The sequence below is a fragment of the Scyliorhinus torazame genome, chromosome 19 (genome assembly GCF_047496885.1).
Source record: "Scyliorhinus torazame isolate Kashiwa2021f chromosome 19, sScyTor2.1, whole genome shotgun sequence".
Lineage (NCBI taxonomy): Eukaryota > Metazoa > Chordata > Chondrichthyes > Carcharhiniformes > Scyliorhinidae > Scyliorhinus > Scyliorhinus torazame.
The window spans coordinates 144,966,409-144,982,321 of record NC_092725.1 but is presented as its reverse complement, the minus strand read 5'-3'; the positions used below and the strand labels follow the sequence as shown (position 1 = coordinate 144,982,321).

The following is a 15,913-nucleotide window of genomic DNA, read 5'->3' as shown; positions in this document are numbered from 1 at the left end:
GGTGCAGACTCGATGGGCTGAATGGCCTCCTTCTGCACTGTAAATTCTATGAAATCTAGTCCCTTTAATCTGAGATGGTGTCCTCTGGTTCTAGTTTCTCCTACAAATGGAAACATCCTTTCCCCGTCCACTATCCAGGCCTCGCAGTATCTTGTACGTTTCAATAAGATCCCCACCCATCCTTCTAAACTCCCAACGAGTACAGACCCAGAGTCAATCAACGTTCCTCATACGACAAGTTCTTCATTCCGGGGATCATTCTTGTGAACCTCCTCTGGACCCTTTCCAAGGCCAGCACATCCTTCCTTAGATACGGGGCCCAAAACTGCTCACAATACTCCAAATGGGATCTGACCAGAGCCTTATACAGCCTCAGAAGTACATCCCTGGTCTTGTATTCTAGCTCTCTTGACATGAATGCTAACTTTGCATTTGCCTTCCGAACTGCCCACTGAACCTGTACATTAACCTTAAGAGAATCGTGAACAAGGACTCCAAGTCCCTTTGTGCTTCTGCTTTCTGAAGCATTTCCCCATTTAGAAAATAGTCTATGCCTAGATTCCTCCTTCCAAAGTGCATAACCTCACACTTTTCCACATTGTATTTAATTTGCCACTTCATTGCCCACTCTCCTAGCTTGTCCAAGTCCTTCTGCAGCCCCCTTGCTTCCTCAATACTACCTGTCCCTCCACAGATCTTTGTATCATCTGCAAACTTAGCAACAGTGCCTTCAGTACCTTCTTCCAGATCATTAATGTGTATTGTAAAAAGGTGTGGTCCCAGAACAGACCCCTGACGCACACCACTAGTCACCGGCTGCCATCCTGAAAAAGACCCCTTTATCCCACTCTCTGCCTTCTGCCAGTCAGCCAATCCTCTCTCCATGCCAGGATCTTACCCTGAACACCATGAGCTCTTAACTTATTTAACAGTCTCCGATGCGGCACCTTGTCAAAGGTCTTCTGGAAATCTAAATAAATCACGTCCACTGGTTCTCCTTTGTCTAACTTCCTTGTTACCTCCTCAAAGAACTCCAACAGATTTGTCAGACATGACCTGCCTTTGACAAAGCCATGCTGACTCAGTCCTATTTTACCATGCACTACCAAGTGCTTCACGATCTCATCTTTAATAACAGACTCTAAAATCTTACCAATGACAGAAGTGAGGCTAACCTGCCTATAATTTCCCGTCTTCTGCCTCCCTCCCTTCTTAAACAGTGGTGTTACATTCGCCACTTTCCAGTCCTCTGGGACCCTTCCTGCCTCCAGTGATACCTGAAAGGTCATCACTAATGCCTCCACAATTTCCTCAGCTATCTCTTTTAGGACCCTGGGGTGTAGTCCATCCGGTCCAGGTGACTTATCCACCTTCAGATCTTTCAGTTTCCCCAGATCCTTCTCCTTAGTAATGGTCACTGCACTCACCTCTGCCCCCTGGTTCTCCTGGAGCTCTGGCATCCCACTGGTGTCTTCCACCGTGAAGACTGATGCAAAGTAACTATTCAGTTCGTCTGCCATTTTTTTTTCCTATTATTACTTCTCCAGCCACACTTTCTAGTGGTCCAATGTCTATTTTTGACTCTCATACCTTTTATATATTGAAAAAAATCTCTTCCTATCTTCCTTTATATTACTAGCTAGCTTGCACTCATACTTCATCTTCTCCTCCCTTATTGCTTTTTTAGTTGTCCTCTGCTCGCTTTTAAAGGCTTCCCAATCCTCTGGTTTCCCACTAGTCCTTGCCACTTTGTATGCTTTTTCTTGAGCTTTTATGCTGTCCTTGACATCCCTCGTCGTCCATGGATGCCTTGTCCTCCCCTTAGCATCTTTCCTCCTCCTTGGGATGAATTTCTGTTGTGCCTCCCTAATAACCCCCAAAAACTCCTGCCATTGCTGTTCCACTCTCTTCCCTGCTAGGCTCCTTTTCCAATCAACTCTGGCCAGCTCCTCCCTCATGTCTTTGTAGTTACCCTTATTTAATTGTAATACCGTTACATCTGATTGCAGCTTCTCCCTCAAACTGCAGGGTAAATTCTATCACATTGTGGTCACTGCTCCCTAAGGGTTCCTTAACCTTAAGTTCCCTAATCAAGTCTGCCTCATTACACATTACCAAATCCAGAATTGCCTGTTCCTCAGTCGGCTCAGTCACAAGCTGCTCCAAAAAAACCATCTCTTAGGCATTACACAAATTCCATTTTTTGGGATCCACTACCAACCTGATTTTCCCAGTCCACCTGCATATTGAAGTCCCCCATGATTATTGTAATATTGCCTTTTTTACATGCCTTTTCTATCTCCAGATTTATTTTCTGCTCCACATCCTGACTACTGCCAGGGGGCCCGTACATAACTCCCATCAGGTCTTTTTACCTTTTACCCACAGAGATTCTATGCATTCCGATCCTATATCGCTCCTTGCTATCGATTTAACTTCATTCCTTATTAACAATGCAACCCCGCCCCCTTTGCCCATCTGCCTGTCCTTTCGATAGGACATATACCCTTGGATATTTAGATCCCAGCCCTGATCCCCTTGCAGTCACGTCTCTGTTATGCCCACAACATCGTACCGGCCAATTTCAATGTGCGCAACAATATCATTTACCTTGTTCCGTATACTTAGTGCATTTATGTACAACACCCTTAATCCTGCATTGGCCACCTCCCTTTTCACACTCTCCTCAGTCACTGTACCCTGTACTGTGGCCCTTTTTGATTTTTGACTCTGGCTTTTCTGCCTTATACTTTCCTCCTTACTGCTTTTTGTTTCTGGCCCCGATTTCCCCCCCCCCCCCCCCGACTTCCTACATTGGATCCCGTCCCCCCTGCCACATTAGTTTAAACCCTCCCCAGCAGCACTAGCAAACCCCCCCCCCCCAACCGTAGGACATCGGTTCCTGTCCTGCCCAGGTGCAGACCGTCCGGTTTGCACTGGTCCCACCTCCCCCAGAACCGGTTCCAATGCCCCAGGAATTTGAATCCCTCCCTCTTGCACCATCTCTCGAGGCACGCATTCATCCTATCTATCCTGACATTCCTACTCTGACTAGCTCGTGGCACTGGTAGCAATCCTGAGATGACTACCTTTGAGGTCCTACTTTTTAGTTTAACTCCTAACTCCCTGAATTCAGCTTGTAGGACCCATCCCGTTATTCACCTACATTGTTGGTGCCTATGTGCACCACGACAGCTGGCAGTTCACCCCCCCCCCCCCTCAGAATGTCCTGCAGCCGCTCCGAGCCATCCTTGAACTTGCGCCAGGGAGGCAACATACCATCCTGGAGTCTCGATTGCATCCGCAGAACATCCTGTCTATTCCCCTTACGATTGAGTCCCCGATCACTATAGCCCTGCCATTCTTCTTCCTGCGCAGCAGAGCCAGCCACGGCGCCATGAACCTGGCTGCTGCTGCCTTCCCCTGATGAGCCATCTCCCTCAACAGTGTCCAAAGCGGTATATCTGTTTTGCAGGGAGATGACCGCAGGGGACACCTGCACTGCCTTCCTACTCTTGCTCTGTCTTTTGGTCACCCATTTTCTATCTCCCTCAGTACCTTTCACCTGCGGTGTGACCAACCCGCTAAACGTGCTAACCACGACGTCCTCAGCATCGCAGATGCTCCAAAGCGAGTCCATGTGCAGCTCCAGAGCCGTCAAGCGGTTAACAGGAGCTGCAACTGGACACACTTCAGCCAGGGACAGTGGACGTGTCTCTGAGCTCCCACATCGCGCACGAGGAGCATGACACGGGTCTGGGATTTCCTGCCATGTCTTAAATCTTAGGTTAACTTATACAACTACAATTCCAAAAAACAAAAGAATAAATAGACAAATGAAAAGAAAAACTACTTACCAGTCACTTACCATGGATAAAAAGCACCTGCTCCCCACCCAGCTTCGAATTCCCACCTAGCTTCAAATTCCCAAACTCACTCTTCTCTGTGTCTCACTCTTGCGGTGTCTTCTCTGGCTCACTGGGAGAACTCACTGGTATTGAGTTAAAGTTGCTCTTTTTAACTTGGCTTGAGTTGACACCCCCCCCCCCCACCTGCTTTTAGATCATAGTCGCTTTAGGTGACTGACACTTAACTGCCAGCCAGTTATGTGAGTGGGTGGGGCAGCTGCTGTACACTGAAGTACAACGACTGTCTCAGCTGCTTTAACGCCATTAGCTACTGTGGCAAGGACCGCGTCAACTAAACCTTCAGTACTGGTCATGACAGAACAAACAGTGGAAGTCAAATTTTATAACTCCACACGTCTTTTTAGAGAAAGAACCATCAAAAGGTAACCATAGCCAACTGCACTTCCTATTTATTTCAACCCTTAGGCTCCTTATTTGACAGATTTGAGTATATATTTAGTTGTATGTACGTACACATGCTCAAAGACGTTTCTAATGTTGTATCCTACAGGCATGTGGCTTAATAACTTTGTGTGTGTTCTGTTTCAGGTAGGATTTACTTTTGGAAACATAGTGGGAATTTATCTGGCCCAAAATTATGAGGTATGTTTATGAAAATTAATTCCTGCATGTCAGGGATAATTTTGTTTAAGTCAAGACATTTAAGAGCAGAAAGCTCATGTGTTATTTTAGCATTTCTATAATCTCTCAATCCAACATTGTTAGAAATTTATGAAACCACTTGTGCAGATGTTATCAAACTGGTTTGTTTCATTTGCTTTTCCCTCCTTTGCACCACAATCTGTTCCCTGGCCTGGAAGGTAATCTGTGACATACTCTTGACTATCTTTGAATAATGTGCCGTCTGGTGGAAAGCTTTCCTGTTCTTATTTTTGTTGTTGCTTTAAACACAGACATTAGTTGTAACAACTGCACAACCTAACTTTTGTTTTCAATGAGCTCATGTTACACAATCCAACAAGAGTATGATTCTTTATTGAGTTCTCAATTAGGTATAACAACTTGGCACTGAGCTTTGCCATTCCAGCCTGATTACAGCGAACACTGGTTTGTTTTAGACACTGACACCAATTCTACCGTTGATCTGTACAGTTCATGCAGTCTAACACTAAATTACAAAACATTAAAAGGCATATAATGCAGGCTTCAGATAATATGGAGCCAAGAGGAACTCATGTTTAACAATCTTCCCTGATGATTCCACTACCATGGTTATATGGTCCATCCAAACATTTTAATTACTTTATCAATATAAACAGTGATCAAACCACAGGGCAGAGTAGGACATTCAGCCCATCTGAGCCTGCACAGACCCTCCGAAAGAACACTAGGCCCACTCCCTCGCCCTATCCCTGTAATCCTGCGCATTGATTATGGCCAGTCCATCTAATCTGCACATCTTTGGACTGTGGGAGGAAACCGATGCAGACACTGGGTGAACGTGTAGACTTCACACAGACAGTCACCCAAGGCCAGAATCGATCCTGGGTCCCTGCCGCTGTAAGGCAGCAGTGCTAACCACTGTCACCGTGCTGCCGTGCCACAAGGCTTTAACACACGGACATGGATCAGATCCTTGCCCATTATTCTTTTTCAGTTTAACATCCTTTACAAAGTGTCCCTATTCAGCAGAACTGAAAGCTGTTTTAACCCACCGTGTGCTGACTCCACAGTGAGATACCTGGGTAGTGTGAACCCACATTCCCACACTGAAGTGTACAAGAGTGGATTTGGTAGTTTGTAACTCCAATGGTAAGTCAAATGTGGCTCAGTTTTAATCCCCTTTAACCAGAATGATTAGCTACATATAATCTCAGGAGGCTTTTTTTAACCTCGTTGTTGTGATGAATACAATAGTTACAGTGGTTTTGGCAGTGGACTAGCAATTGCAATGGTCATGAGTTCAAACCAAATCCCTCTCCCCAGCAGATTGCGAATGACCCAGGGTTATGTTTGTCCACAAGTGGCTCCAAACCTGTGAAGCAATGGCAAAAGTACCAATCCCTTCAGGGCAATTATTTTGTTTATGGATAATCTATGTGTGCTGCACAATTTACAAAGGTCTATGGCTTTGATGTAGGTGGATAGCTTGTAACTCATGTTTCTTGGTCCACATGCGTGCCAGGCTAGCACTGGGGACTCGGGTTCAATTCCGGCCTGTGACTGTGCGGAGTCTGCACGTTCTCCCCGTGTGTGCGTGGGCTTCCTCGGGGTGCTCCGGTTTCCACCCACAGTCCAAAGATGTGCAGGTTAGCTGGATTGGCCATGCTAAATTGCCCCTTAGTGTCCAGGTTAGGATACGGGGATAGGGCGGGGTGGATGGGGGAGTGGACATGGGTAGGGTGCTCTTTCAGAGGGTCTGTGCAGACTCGATGGGCTGAATGGCCTCCTCCTGCACTGGAGGGATTCTATGAAATGCGTTTGATTGCTTAAAGCTGAGAGACTGTCAGAAACGTGCTTCCTAAATTCACTGAAAACTTAAATTTGGTGGTGTGCTGGGATTCAACCGTATGTATTTATTATTACTTCAATGAAGAAAATAACGACCCACAGGGCACATAAGTTTTCAATTAGTCCAAAGAGAAGGATGAAAATTGTGGTTTAACTCCCACCAACCAAACCAAAGATGTACCTTTAAGTGTAGAGACTGGGGAAGAGCTTGAGACAAAGACCAATATAGCTAAGAGGGAGAGCAGGCAGAGAGCAATTTGTTGGGTGTATCCAAGAGGGTTTTTTGAAACAGTACGTTGATAGTCCAACCAAGGAGGGGACTAGTCAAAAAGAAAAAAGAATACATAAGATCTAGGCAACTAAAAACAGACAAAGCTTAAGAATACAGAGAAAGTAGGATCACACTCAAGACAGGGTGTTAGGATGGCTAAAAGAGGCCATGAAATGTCATTGACAAACAGGGTCAAGGAAATTCCCAAGCCCTTTTATACACATATAAGGAACAAGGTACCTAGGGAAAGAGCAGTCCACTCAAAGACAAAGGAGGGAAGGTATGTGTGGAGTCAGAGGAAGTGGGTGAGATCCTTAATGAGTATTTTGTATCGTTATTCACCAAGGAGAGGGACATGACAGATGTTGAGGTTAGGGATGGGTGTGTGAATACTCTAGGACATGTCAGCATAATGAAGGAGGAAGTGTTGGCTTTCTTAAAATGCATTAAGGTAGACAAGTCCCCTGAGCCGGATGGGATATATCCCAGGTTACCGTCGGAGGCAAGAGAGGAAATAGTTGGGGCCTGAACAGATATCTTTGCATCATCTTTGACCACAGGCGAGGTTCCAGAGGACTGGAGAATAGCCAATGTTGTCCCTTTGTATTTAAAAAAATATTTATATCAAGATATATATATACACACATGAAACACAACCAAAACCCCAAAAAAGAGAACAAACAGGAAGTTTCACAATAAACAACACCCCACCGCCCCACCTTCCCTGCCATTCCCTCTACCCACCCTGCTGCCCCCATTTTACCCCCTATACCCTGCCCCACCCTCTTAAGGCGAACTTGATTTTTTTTTTCCAACCAAAGGAATCCCGCGAGGTCGTTCACCCACACCTCCGGCTTCGACGCCCCGAGTCCCTCCACTCCAGCAAAATCCGTCTCCGGGCTTCCAGGGAGGCAAAGGCCAAGACATTGGCCTCTCTCGCACTCCGGACTCCCGGGTCTTCCAACACTTGAAAATTGCCACTTCTGGACACTTCACCTTCAGCACCTCAGACGTAAAGTCAGCGAACCCACGCCAGAATCCCTTCAATTCTGTGCACATGGTTTGTGGGTCCACACATGTCCTCTACCCCCTCAAAGAACCTAATCATTCTGGCCATCGTCCTATGTGCCCTTTAAAACCACTTTGAATTGAATAAGGCTAAGCCTAGCACACAAAGAGGATGCGTTCACTCTCCTCAGAACCTCCTTCCATAACCCAGCCTCCATCTCCCTCCACAGCTCTTCCTCCTACTTCCATTTAAATTCTCCTATAAGGGCTCCCTCCCAATCCATTACTTCCTTATAAATCTCCGTCAATCCCTGTTTTCGACACCACCTTGTCCTGCAGGCCTGGAGACATCAGGTCGGGAAAGGACGACGCCTGCTTCCTAATCCCGTACCTGTAAGTACCAAAACCCATTCCCACTGGGCCGCTCATACTCCTCTTCCAATTCTTCTAGGCTCGAGAAGCTGCCGCCGCAAATAAACCACCCGATTCTCACCTGCCGCCATCTTCGAAACTCCGTGTCTAAAACCCCCTCCCGTGCAAATCTATGATTCCCACAAATCAGTGGGAATACTTGAAAAAACAGACAGTTACATGGACAGGGTGGGTATAGAGGGATATGGGCCAAATGCAGGCGAGTGGGACTAGTTTAGTGATAGAAACTGGGCAGCATGGACAAACTGGGCTGAAGGGCCTGTTTCCATGCTGTAAACATCTATGACTCTATGAGTGCCGAGACTGAGGCACCTTCCAACTTCAGGTGCTGCCGCCACTGTCCCCACCCCTCAAGGCTGCCACCACTACCGGGCTTGTGGAATAACTGGACGGCGAGAACGGCAGACGTACCATCAACAGTGCCCCTAAACTAGTGTCCTTACAAGAGGCTGCCTCCATCCGCACCCACACCCACCATTCCCCCACGACCCACTTCCTCACCATGGCTATGGTGCCCAGTAATAGTTCATTAAATTTGACAAGGCCCCGACCCCATCCCTGTCTCCTTCCCTGTTCCAGCAGCACCTTCTTTACCCGTGGGGATTTCCCCACCCACACAAACTCCAAAATCGGGGCATTCATTTTCCTAAAAAAGGCCTTTGGGATAAAAATCGGAAGGTTTTGAAAAACTAACAAAAACCTTGGAAGCAGCGTCATTTTCATGGTTTGCACCTGCCCGTCAGCGATAGTGAGGACAAGTCCCATCTCTTCAAATCCCCCTTCATCTGCTCTACCAACCGCACCAGATTCAATTTGTGCAATTGTTCCATCCTCGTGCCACCTGAATGCCCAAGTATCTAAATTTCATCCCCACCACCTCCTCCACCTTCTGGATCACCTGGCTCTGGGTCTCCAGCCTCAGCTCCACGTGGTCGATCTCCGCTGTCAGTGGGTCTACCACCTTCTCCAGGTCCTCCTGAGCCTCCCTCCCTGTTGGCTGAGCTTTTTGTTCAGAAAGCCAACCAGCTGCTCCGTTGACCATTGGGTTGGTCGGGCTGACCCCTTGCTGTCCGCCATCTCCCCTGTGTCGCGCACAGAGTTTCTTGTTCTTGTAGCTCTTTCCTTCTAGACCCACTCCTGGTCCACAGATCCATTCACCGACCTCACCAGTGGAGAATAACTTCCATCCACCACCTCTGCACCACCACCTTCCAAAACATCCACCCGGCATCCAGGGAACAGGACTGAGAAACCACCCCGAGCAGGAGCTGCCAAATGTGCGACCACTCACACCATGGCCACCACTGGAAGTCCTTGTCCCTTTGTTTAAGAAGGGGAGCAAGGATAATCCAGGTAATTATAGGCCGGTGAGCCTGAAGCCAGTGCTGGGGAAGCTGTTGGAGAAGATACTGAGAGACAGGATTTATTCACATTTGGAAGCGAATGGACTTGTTCATGACGGGTAGCATGGCTTTTTGCGGGAAGGTCATGTCTTACCAACTTGATAGAGTTTTTTGAGAAGGTGACAAAATTAATTGATGAGGGAAAGACTGCGGATGCCGCCTACATGGACTTCAGAAAGGCGTTTGACAAGGTCCCTCATGGCAGACTGGTACAAAAGGTAAAGTCGCATGGGATTCAGGGTGTGCTAACTAGATGGATAAAGAACTGGCTTGGCAACCGGAGACAGTAACAGTGGAAGGGAGTTTTTCAGAATGGAGATCTGTAACTAGTGGTGTTCCACAGGGATCAGTGCTGGGACCACTGTTGTTTGTAATATCGAAAAATGATCTGGAGGAAAATGTAGATGGTCTGATTAGCGAGTTTGCAGATGAAACTCAGATAGGTGGATTGCAGGTAGTGAAGGGGACTGTCAGAATACAGCAAAATATAGATAGATTGGAGAGTTGGGCAGGGAAATGGCTGATGGAGTTCAATCCGAACAAATGAGAGGTGATGCATTTTGGAAGATCAAATTCAGGTGTGAATTATACAGTAAATGGCAGAACCCTTAGGAGCATTGACATACAGAGGGATCTGGGCGTTCATGAATATGGCAATGCAGGCGGATAAGGTGATCAAGAGGGCATACAGCATGCTTGTCTTCATCGCCAGGACATTGAGTACAAGAGTTGGCGGGTCATGTTACAGTTGTATAAAACTTTCGTTAGACCGCATTTGGAATATTGTGTGCAGTTCTGGTCACCACACTACCAGAAAGGCATGGATGCTTTGGGGAGAGCGCAAAGAAGGTTTACCAGGATGTTGCCTGTTCTGGTGGGTGTTGGCTATGAGGAGAGGTTGAATAAACTTGGAGTGTTTTCGTTGGAAAGACAGAGGCTGAGGGGGCCTGATTGACGTTTACAAAATTCCGAGAGGTATAGACGGGTTGGTGGAAGTTTTTTCCCAGGATGGAAGACTCAAATTACAAGGGGGCACAGGTTCAAGGTGAGAGGGGGAAACGGTGATATGCGGGAAAAGTTATTCACGCAGAGGGTGGTGGGTGCCTGGTACGCGTTGCCAGTGGAGGGGGTGGAGGCAGGCACAATAGAGTTTAAGATGTGTCTTGATAGACACATGAAAGGGCAGGGAATGGAGGATACAGATCATTTGGGCAATAAGTAGTAGGTCTAAATAAGGAATCTGGATTTGCGCTTGCTTGGTGGGCCGAAGGGCCTGTTCCTGTTCTTTGTTCCTTGAAGTAGGGAGGTTGCAGAAGGACCTGGACAAGCTAGAAAAGTGGGCAAAGAAGTGGCAGATGGAATAGAATGTAAAAAGTGTGAGGTTATGCACTTTTTGTAGAAAGAATAGAGGCATAGACTATTTTCTAAATGGGAAAGGGCTTTGGAAATCAGAAACACAAAGGGACTTGGCAGTCCTAGTTCAGGATTCTCTTAAGTTTAACGTGAAGGTTCCGTCGGCAAATGCAATGTTAACATTTATGTCGAGAGGGCTAGAATACAAGAGCAGGGATGTACTTCTGAGGCTGTATAAGGCTCTGATCAGACCCCTTTTGGAGTATTGTGAACAATGTTGGGCCCCGTATCTGTGGAAGGATGTGCTGGCCTTGGAAAGGGTCCAGAGGAGGTTCACACGAATGATCCCTGGAATGAAGAACTTATCGTATGAGGAGAGGTTGAGGACTCTGGGTCTGTATTTGATGGAGTTCAGAAGGATGAGGGGGGGGATCTTCTAGAAACTTACAGGATACTGCGAGGCCTGGATAGAGTGGATGTGGAGAGGATGTTTCCACTTGTAGGAAAAACTAGAACCAGAGGGCACAATCTCAGACTAAAGGGATGATCCTTTAAAACAGAGATGAGAAGGAATTTCTTCAGCCAGAGGGTGGTGAATCTTTGGAACTCTTTGCCGCAGAAGGCTATGGAGGCCAAATCACTGAGTGGCTTTAAGACAGAGATAGATAGGTTCTTGATCAATAAGGGGATCGGGGGTTATGAGGCGAAGGCAGGAGAATGGGAATGAGAAAAATATCAGCCATGATTGAATGACGGAGAAGGCTCGATGGGCCGAGTGGCCTAATTCTGCTCCTATATCCATGGTCTTATTTCATGGTAGAAACACGCAAATGTGGTTAGCAAGTCTGCTTTACTGCAGTAAGATGGTTTTGCATAATTGTCATTAGTAGTGACTCAGTAAAACGGGAATTTGCCATCCAACCTGTTAGAGGGAATCTCTCTGCACCAAACCAGTGAAGTTTATTTGTCAAGTTTCATTGTCCAGTTTTGATGTGTACATTCACTTCAAACAGCAGAAAGTTTATACTCCAGTTTTGTTCCCTTTTCAGGTTCCAAATATCTATAAGAAGTTGGAAGAATTTAAGAAGGATGCAGAAGACCGCAAAAAACCACCGAGTAATTGATCCTACGGAGTAAAGCCCATGGATGAGATTGGGATGTTCGCATTCAGTTGCAAGCATAAATTGACTGGATGCATTCAATACTAAATTGTATGAGTCCCATTTCAGTTCTATTTATTTAGCACCTATTAAGCAGTCAGCTTCACTTCTGAACTATCACCTGTGATGTACTGTTTTACCATGTTTGCTGCAGTTGGGATTTGATTCTGCTTGCATTAATGTGACTGATTGACAATTTTATTTAGTTTTTGTAGACGAGGTAGTGACGACAACATGAAATCTATATTGACTGATGTGCTGTTCTTTGTATTATGAGAACAGTGCATTAGAATTAAAACCTTTCTGTTGTCAAATATAGAGTCACTGGCATTGTAACAAAATGTATCTCAGTATTGGTCTTTTTATATTTTCCCCAACATGAAAGATAATGTGTGGCACGAGATGAATGGAAAATTCCATCAGTAGTTCGGGAAACGCAATATTCAAATTAGCCAAGTGCTATACTGAAATGCAAAAGATAATCCAGTGTTTTGTAAGGTACCCCAGAAACACTTAACGTTACAGCACCAAATGATGTATCATTCGTCAGTTTCTAAGTCTGTTTTGGAGAACCACGAAAGAAATTGGGGCTCAAACTGCATCAGGGACTAATTAACAGTGGTGAGCTATATGGGTAATGGGTTGGGTTACACTGCCACACAGATTGGCTAGTCCATTAAAGCCTTGAGCTAGTTTTTCAAATCAATATACCTCTTCCCTTTTTCCTGATATACATAAATGGGTACAATCTCAAGGGATTGTACAACAGTATTCACCCTAATTCAGTTATTCTATGTAAGAAGTCTTACACCCACCAGGTTAAAGTCCAACAGGTTTGTTTCAAATCGCTAGCTTTCGGGGCACCGCTCCAAACCTGTTGGACTCTAACCTGGTGTTGTAAGACCTCCTCCTGTGCTCACCCCAGTCCAACGCCGGCATCTCCACATCACAGTTATTATATGAACTTGTATATGTGTGAACTGATCTAGCTCAGGACCAACTCGTACCTAGTTGTCTGGATTTTCTTGGAAAATTTCACCAAAGCAGTAAGCTGGGCTTTGATTTTTTTTAAATGTATTTGTGTGTTAGATAAACAATTCTCCCATCTACAATCCCGCTGCCTCGAGAAAGCGGGCAGCATAATCAAAGACCCTCCCACCCGGCTTACTCACTCTTCCAACTTCTTCTATCGGGCAGGAGATACAAAAGTCTGAGAACACAGACAAACAGATTCAAAAACAACTTCTTCTCCACTGTTACCAGACTCATAAATGACCCTCTTGGGGACTGACCTCATTAACACTGTATGCTTCACCCGATGCCGGTGTTATGTAGTTACATTGTGTACCTTGTGTTGCCCTATTATGTATTTTCTTTTACTTTATTTTATTTTAATGTGCTTAATGAGCTGTTGAGCTGCTTACAGAAAAATACTTTTCACTGTACCTCGGTACACGTGACAGTAAACAAATCCAATCCAATTATAATATCTATCTCAAAGGGGTATAAAACATAGATAGAACATAGCACAGTCCAGGCCCTTCAGCCCACGATGTTATGCCGACCATTTATCCTAATCTAAGATCAACCTAACCTACACCCCTTCAATTTACTGCTGTCCATGTGCCTGTCTCAGAGTCTCTGCAATCTGTTGTGTTGATGAGCACGTGGTCCTCGTGGCTATCTCTATAGTGGGTATGGAATTGTGCTGAGTTTCGGGGATGTATTATTCCAAGATGGTATTAAATTCTTTCTCTCACTTTTCATAATGAGACAATGCCCCTTCTTCATAATCATCTGACTGTTTCAATAGCTTTATTCGGAAGTGCCTATAGTCTGTACTTTTTAAACCATAATCTTATTAAAACTTTGCAAATCCATTTTAAAGTAGAATATTTAACATCAGCTGTATGATGGCCTCATGGCGGACCCCTGTACAGTGATGACTGTGATTATGCAACTGTTTGAAGAGTAAGTGTGTACTTGCGCCATGCCACATCGGAACATTGTAAATATACTTACCTCCGTAAACTTCCTTAAGGTATTTCACTTTTTCATTATCTGAGAGGATGACCCTCTGCCAGCTCTCCCTGTTCAGCCTTGTCAGAGACTTTAGAGAAGGGTCCCCTTGTAGCCATCAAAAGACAACCCTCATATGTACAATCTCTTCCAATGTTTTTAATACTGTCACAAAAGTGAGACTGGATTCTCGACCTTCTGATCCACAATCAGTAAGAATAAACAACACCTCCTCCACAATAGTCCTCCATACCGGGGCCCCGCAAGGCTGCGTACTTAGCCCCCTACTATACTCCCTATATACTCACGACTGTGTGGCAAAATTTGGTTCCAACTACAACTTTGCTGACGACACGACCGTAGTGGGCCGGATCTCGAATAATGACGAGTCAGAATACAGGAGGGAGATAGAGAACCTAGTGGAGTGGTGTAGCGACACCAATCTATCCCTCAATGCTAGCAAAACTAAAGAGCTGGTCATTGACTTCAGGAAGCAAATTACTGTACACACCCCTGTCAGCATCAATGGGGCCGAGGTGGAGATGGTTAGCAGTTTCAAATTCCTAGGGGTACACATCTCCAAAAATCTGTCCTGGTCCATCCACGTGGACGCTACCACCAAGAAAGCACAACAGCGCCTATACTTCCTCAGGAAACTAAGGAAATTCCTTAGTCCACATTAACCCTTACCAACTTTTACAGATGCACCATAGAAAGCACCCTAACTGATGCATCACAGCCTGGTATGGCAACTGCTCGGCCCAAGACTGCAAGAAACTTTAGAGAGTTGTAAACACAGCCCAGTCCATCAAATGAACCTGCCTCCCATCCATTAACCATCTACACCTCCCACTGCCTGGTGAATGCAGTCAGCATAATCAAAAACCCTCCCACCCAGCTTACGCACTCTTCCAACTTCTCCCATCGGGCAAGAGATACAAAAGTCTGAGAACACGCACAAACAGATTCAAAACAGCTTGTTCCCCGCTGTTACCAGACTCCTAAACAACCCTCTTATGGACTGACCTCATTAACGCTACACCCCTGTATGCTTCACCCGATGCCGGTGTTATGTATTTACATTGTGTACCTTGTGTTGCCCTATTATTTTCTTTTATTCTCATGCACTAAATGATCTGTTTGAGCTGCTCGCAGAATAAATACTTTTCACTGTACTTGTTTTGTTATGTTTCCTTTGTAACATAAGCGGCTTCCTTGTGTTGCATTTGTCAAGGAAGGTCGAGACGTGTAAATAACTTCAATTCATTTATTTATGCTATGTACACTTTTATAACTTGAGTTCGACACTACTGCTAATCCTATTACAGCTACCTAACTGACTAACCATCTGCTGTCTTCCACGTGGTGGGTGTGATAATGAATCAACCCTGTGCCTCTCCTCACTGACTGTCTCCACTGGCCAAAAGGGCTGATCATGTGTGTGGTGTCCTTTATGTATGGGTTGGTGTAATGCCCCCCTGTGGTCGTGTCACCTCCTTGTGTATCGTGAATGTCCATTGGTCGCCTCCTATCTAACCTATCTATTGGTTGTGTGTGTGATGGTTCTGGTGCTCCCTCTAGTGTCTGTCTAGCTTACGTGTATTTACAGTGATGCACATCACCACATCCTCCCTTTTTTATATGTTCATATTTTCTGTACATTTTAAGAAAAACTGAACAAAGAACAGGTAGAGAAGGTAAGATATACAAGGCATGGGAACGGTGATTAAACAATAAGTCCAAATCATTCATGTGAGTCCATAAACCATCAAACATCATGGTCAAATGTCTCTCTTGGTTATGAACGCCATCAACAGGAACCAAGAAGTGGTCGAATCACTGCGCTGTCCAATTTGGAGTCTTTTTTCTTTTTGTGTTTGTGGTGGT

At 45.5% G+C, this 15,913-nt stretch overlaps 1 protein-coding gene across 2 annotated transcripts in view; it reads left to right on the top strand.

Annotated features, from left to right (window-relative positions):
* Nucleotides 1–15,201, top strand: part of stmp1 (short transmembrane mitochondrial protein 1) — a 28,632-nt gene extending 13,431 nt beyond the window's left edge. For both annotated transcript variants that reach the window (XM_072485379.1, XM_072485378.1), the window contains exons 2-3: nt 4,458–4,511; nt 11,897–15,201. In XM_072485379.1, coding sequence (XP_072341480.1) covers nt 4,458–4,511; nt 11,897–11,971 — 129 coding nt within the window. In that variant the 3' untranslated portion in view covers nt 11,972–15,201. The remainder of the gene's footprint in view (nt 1–4,457; nt 4,512–11,896) is intronic.
* The last annotated feature ends 712 nt before the right edge of the window (nt 15,202–15,913 follow it).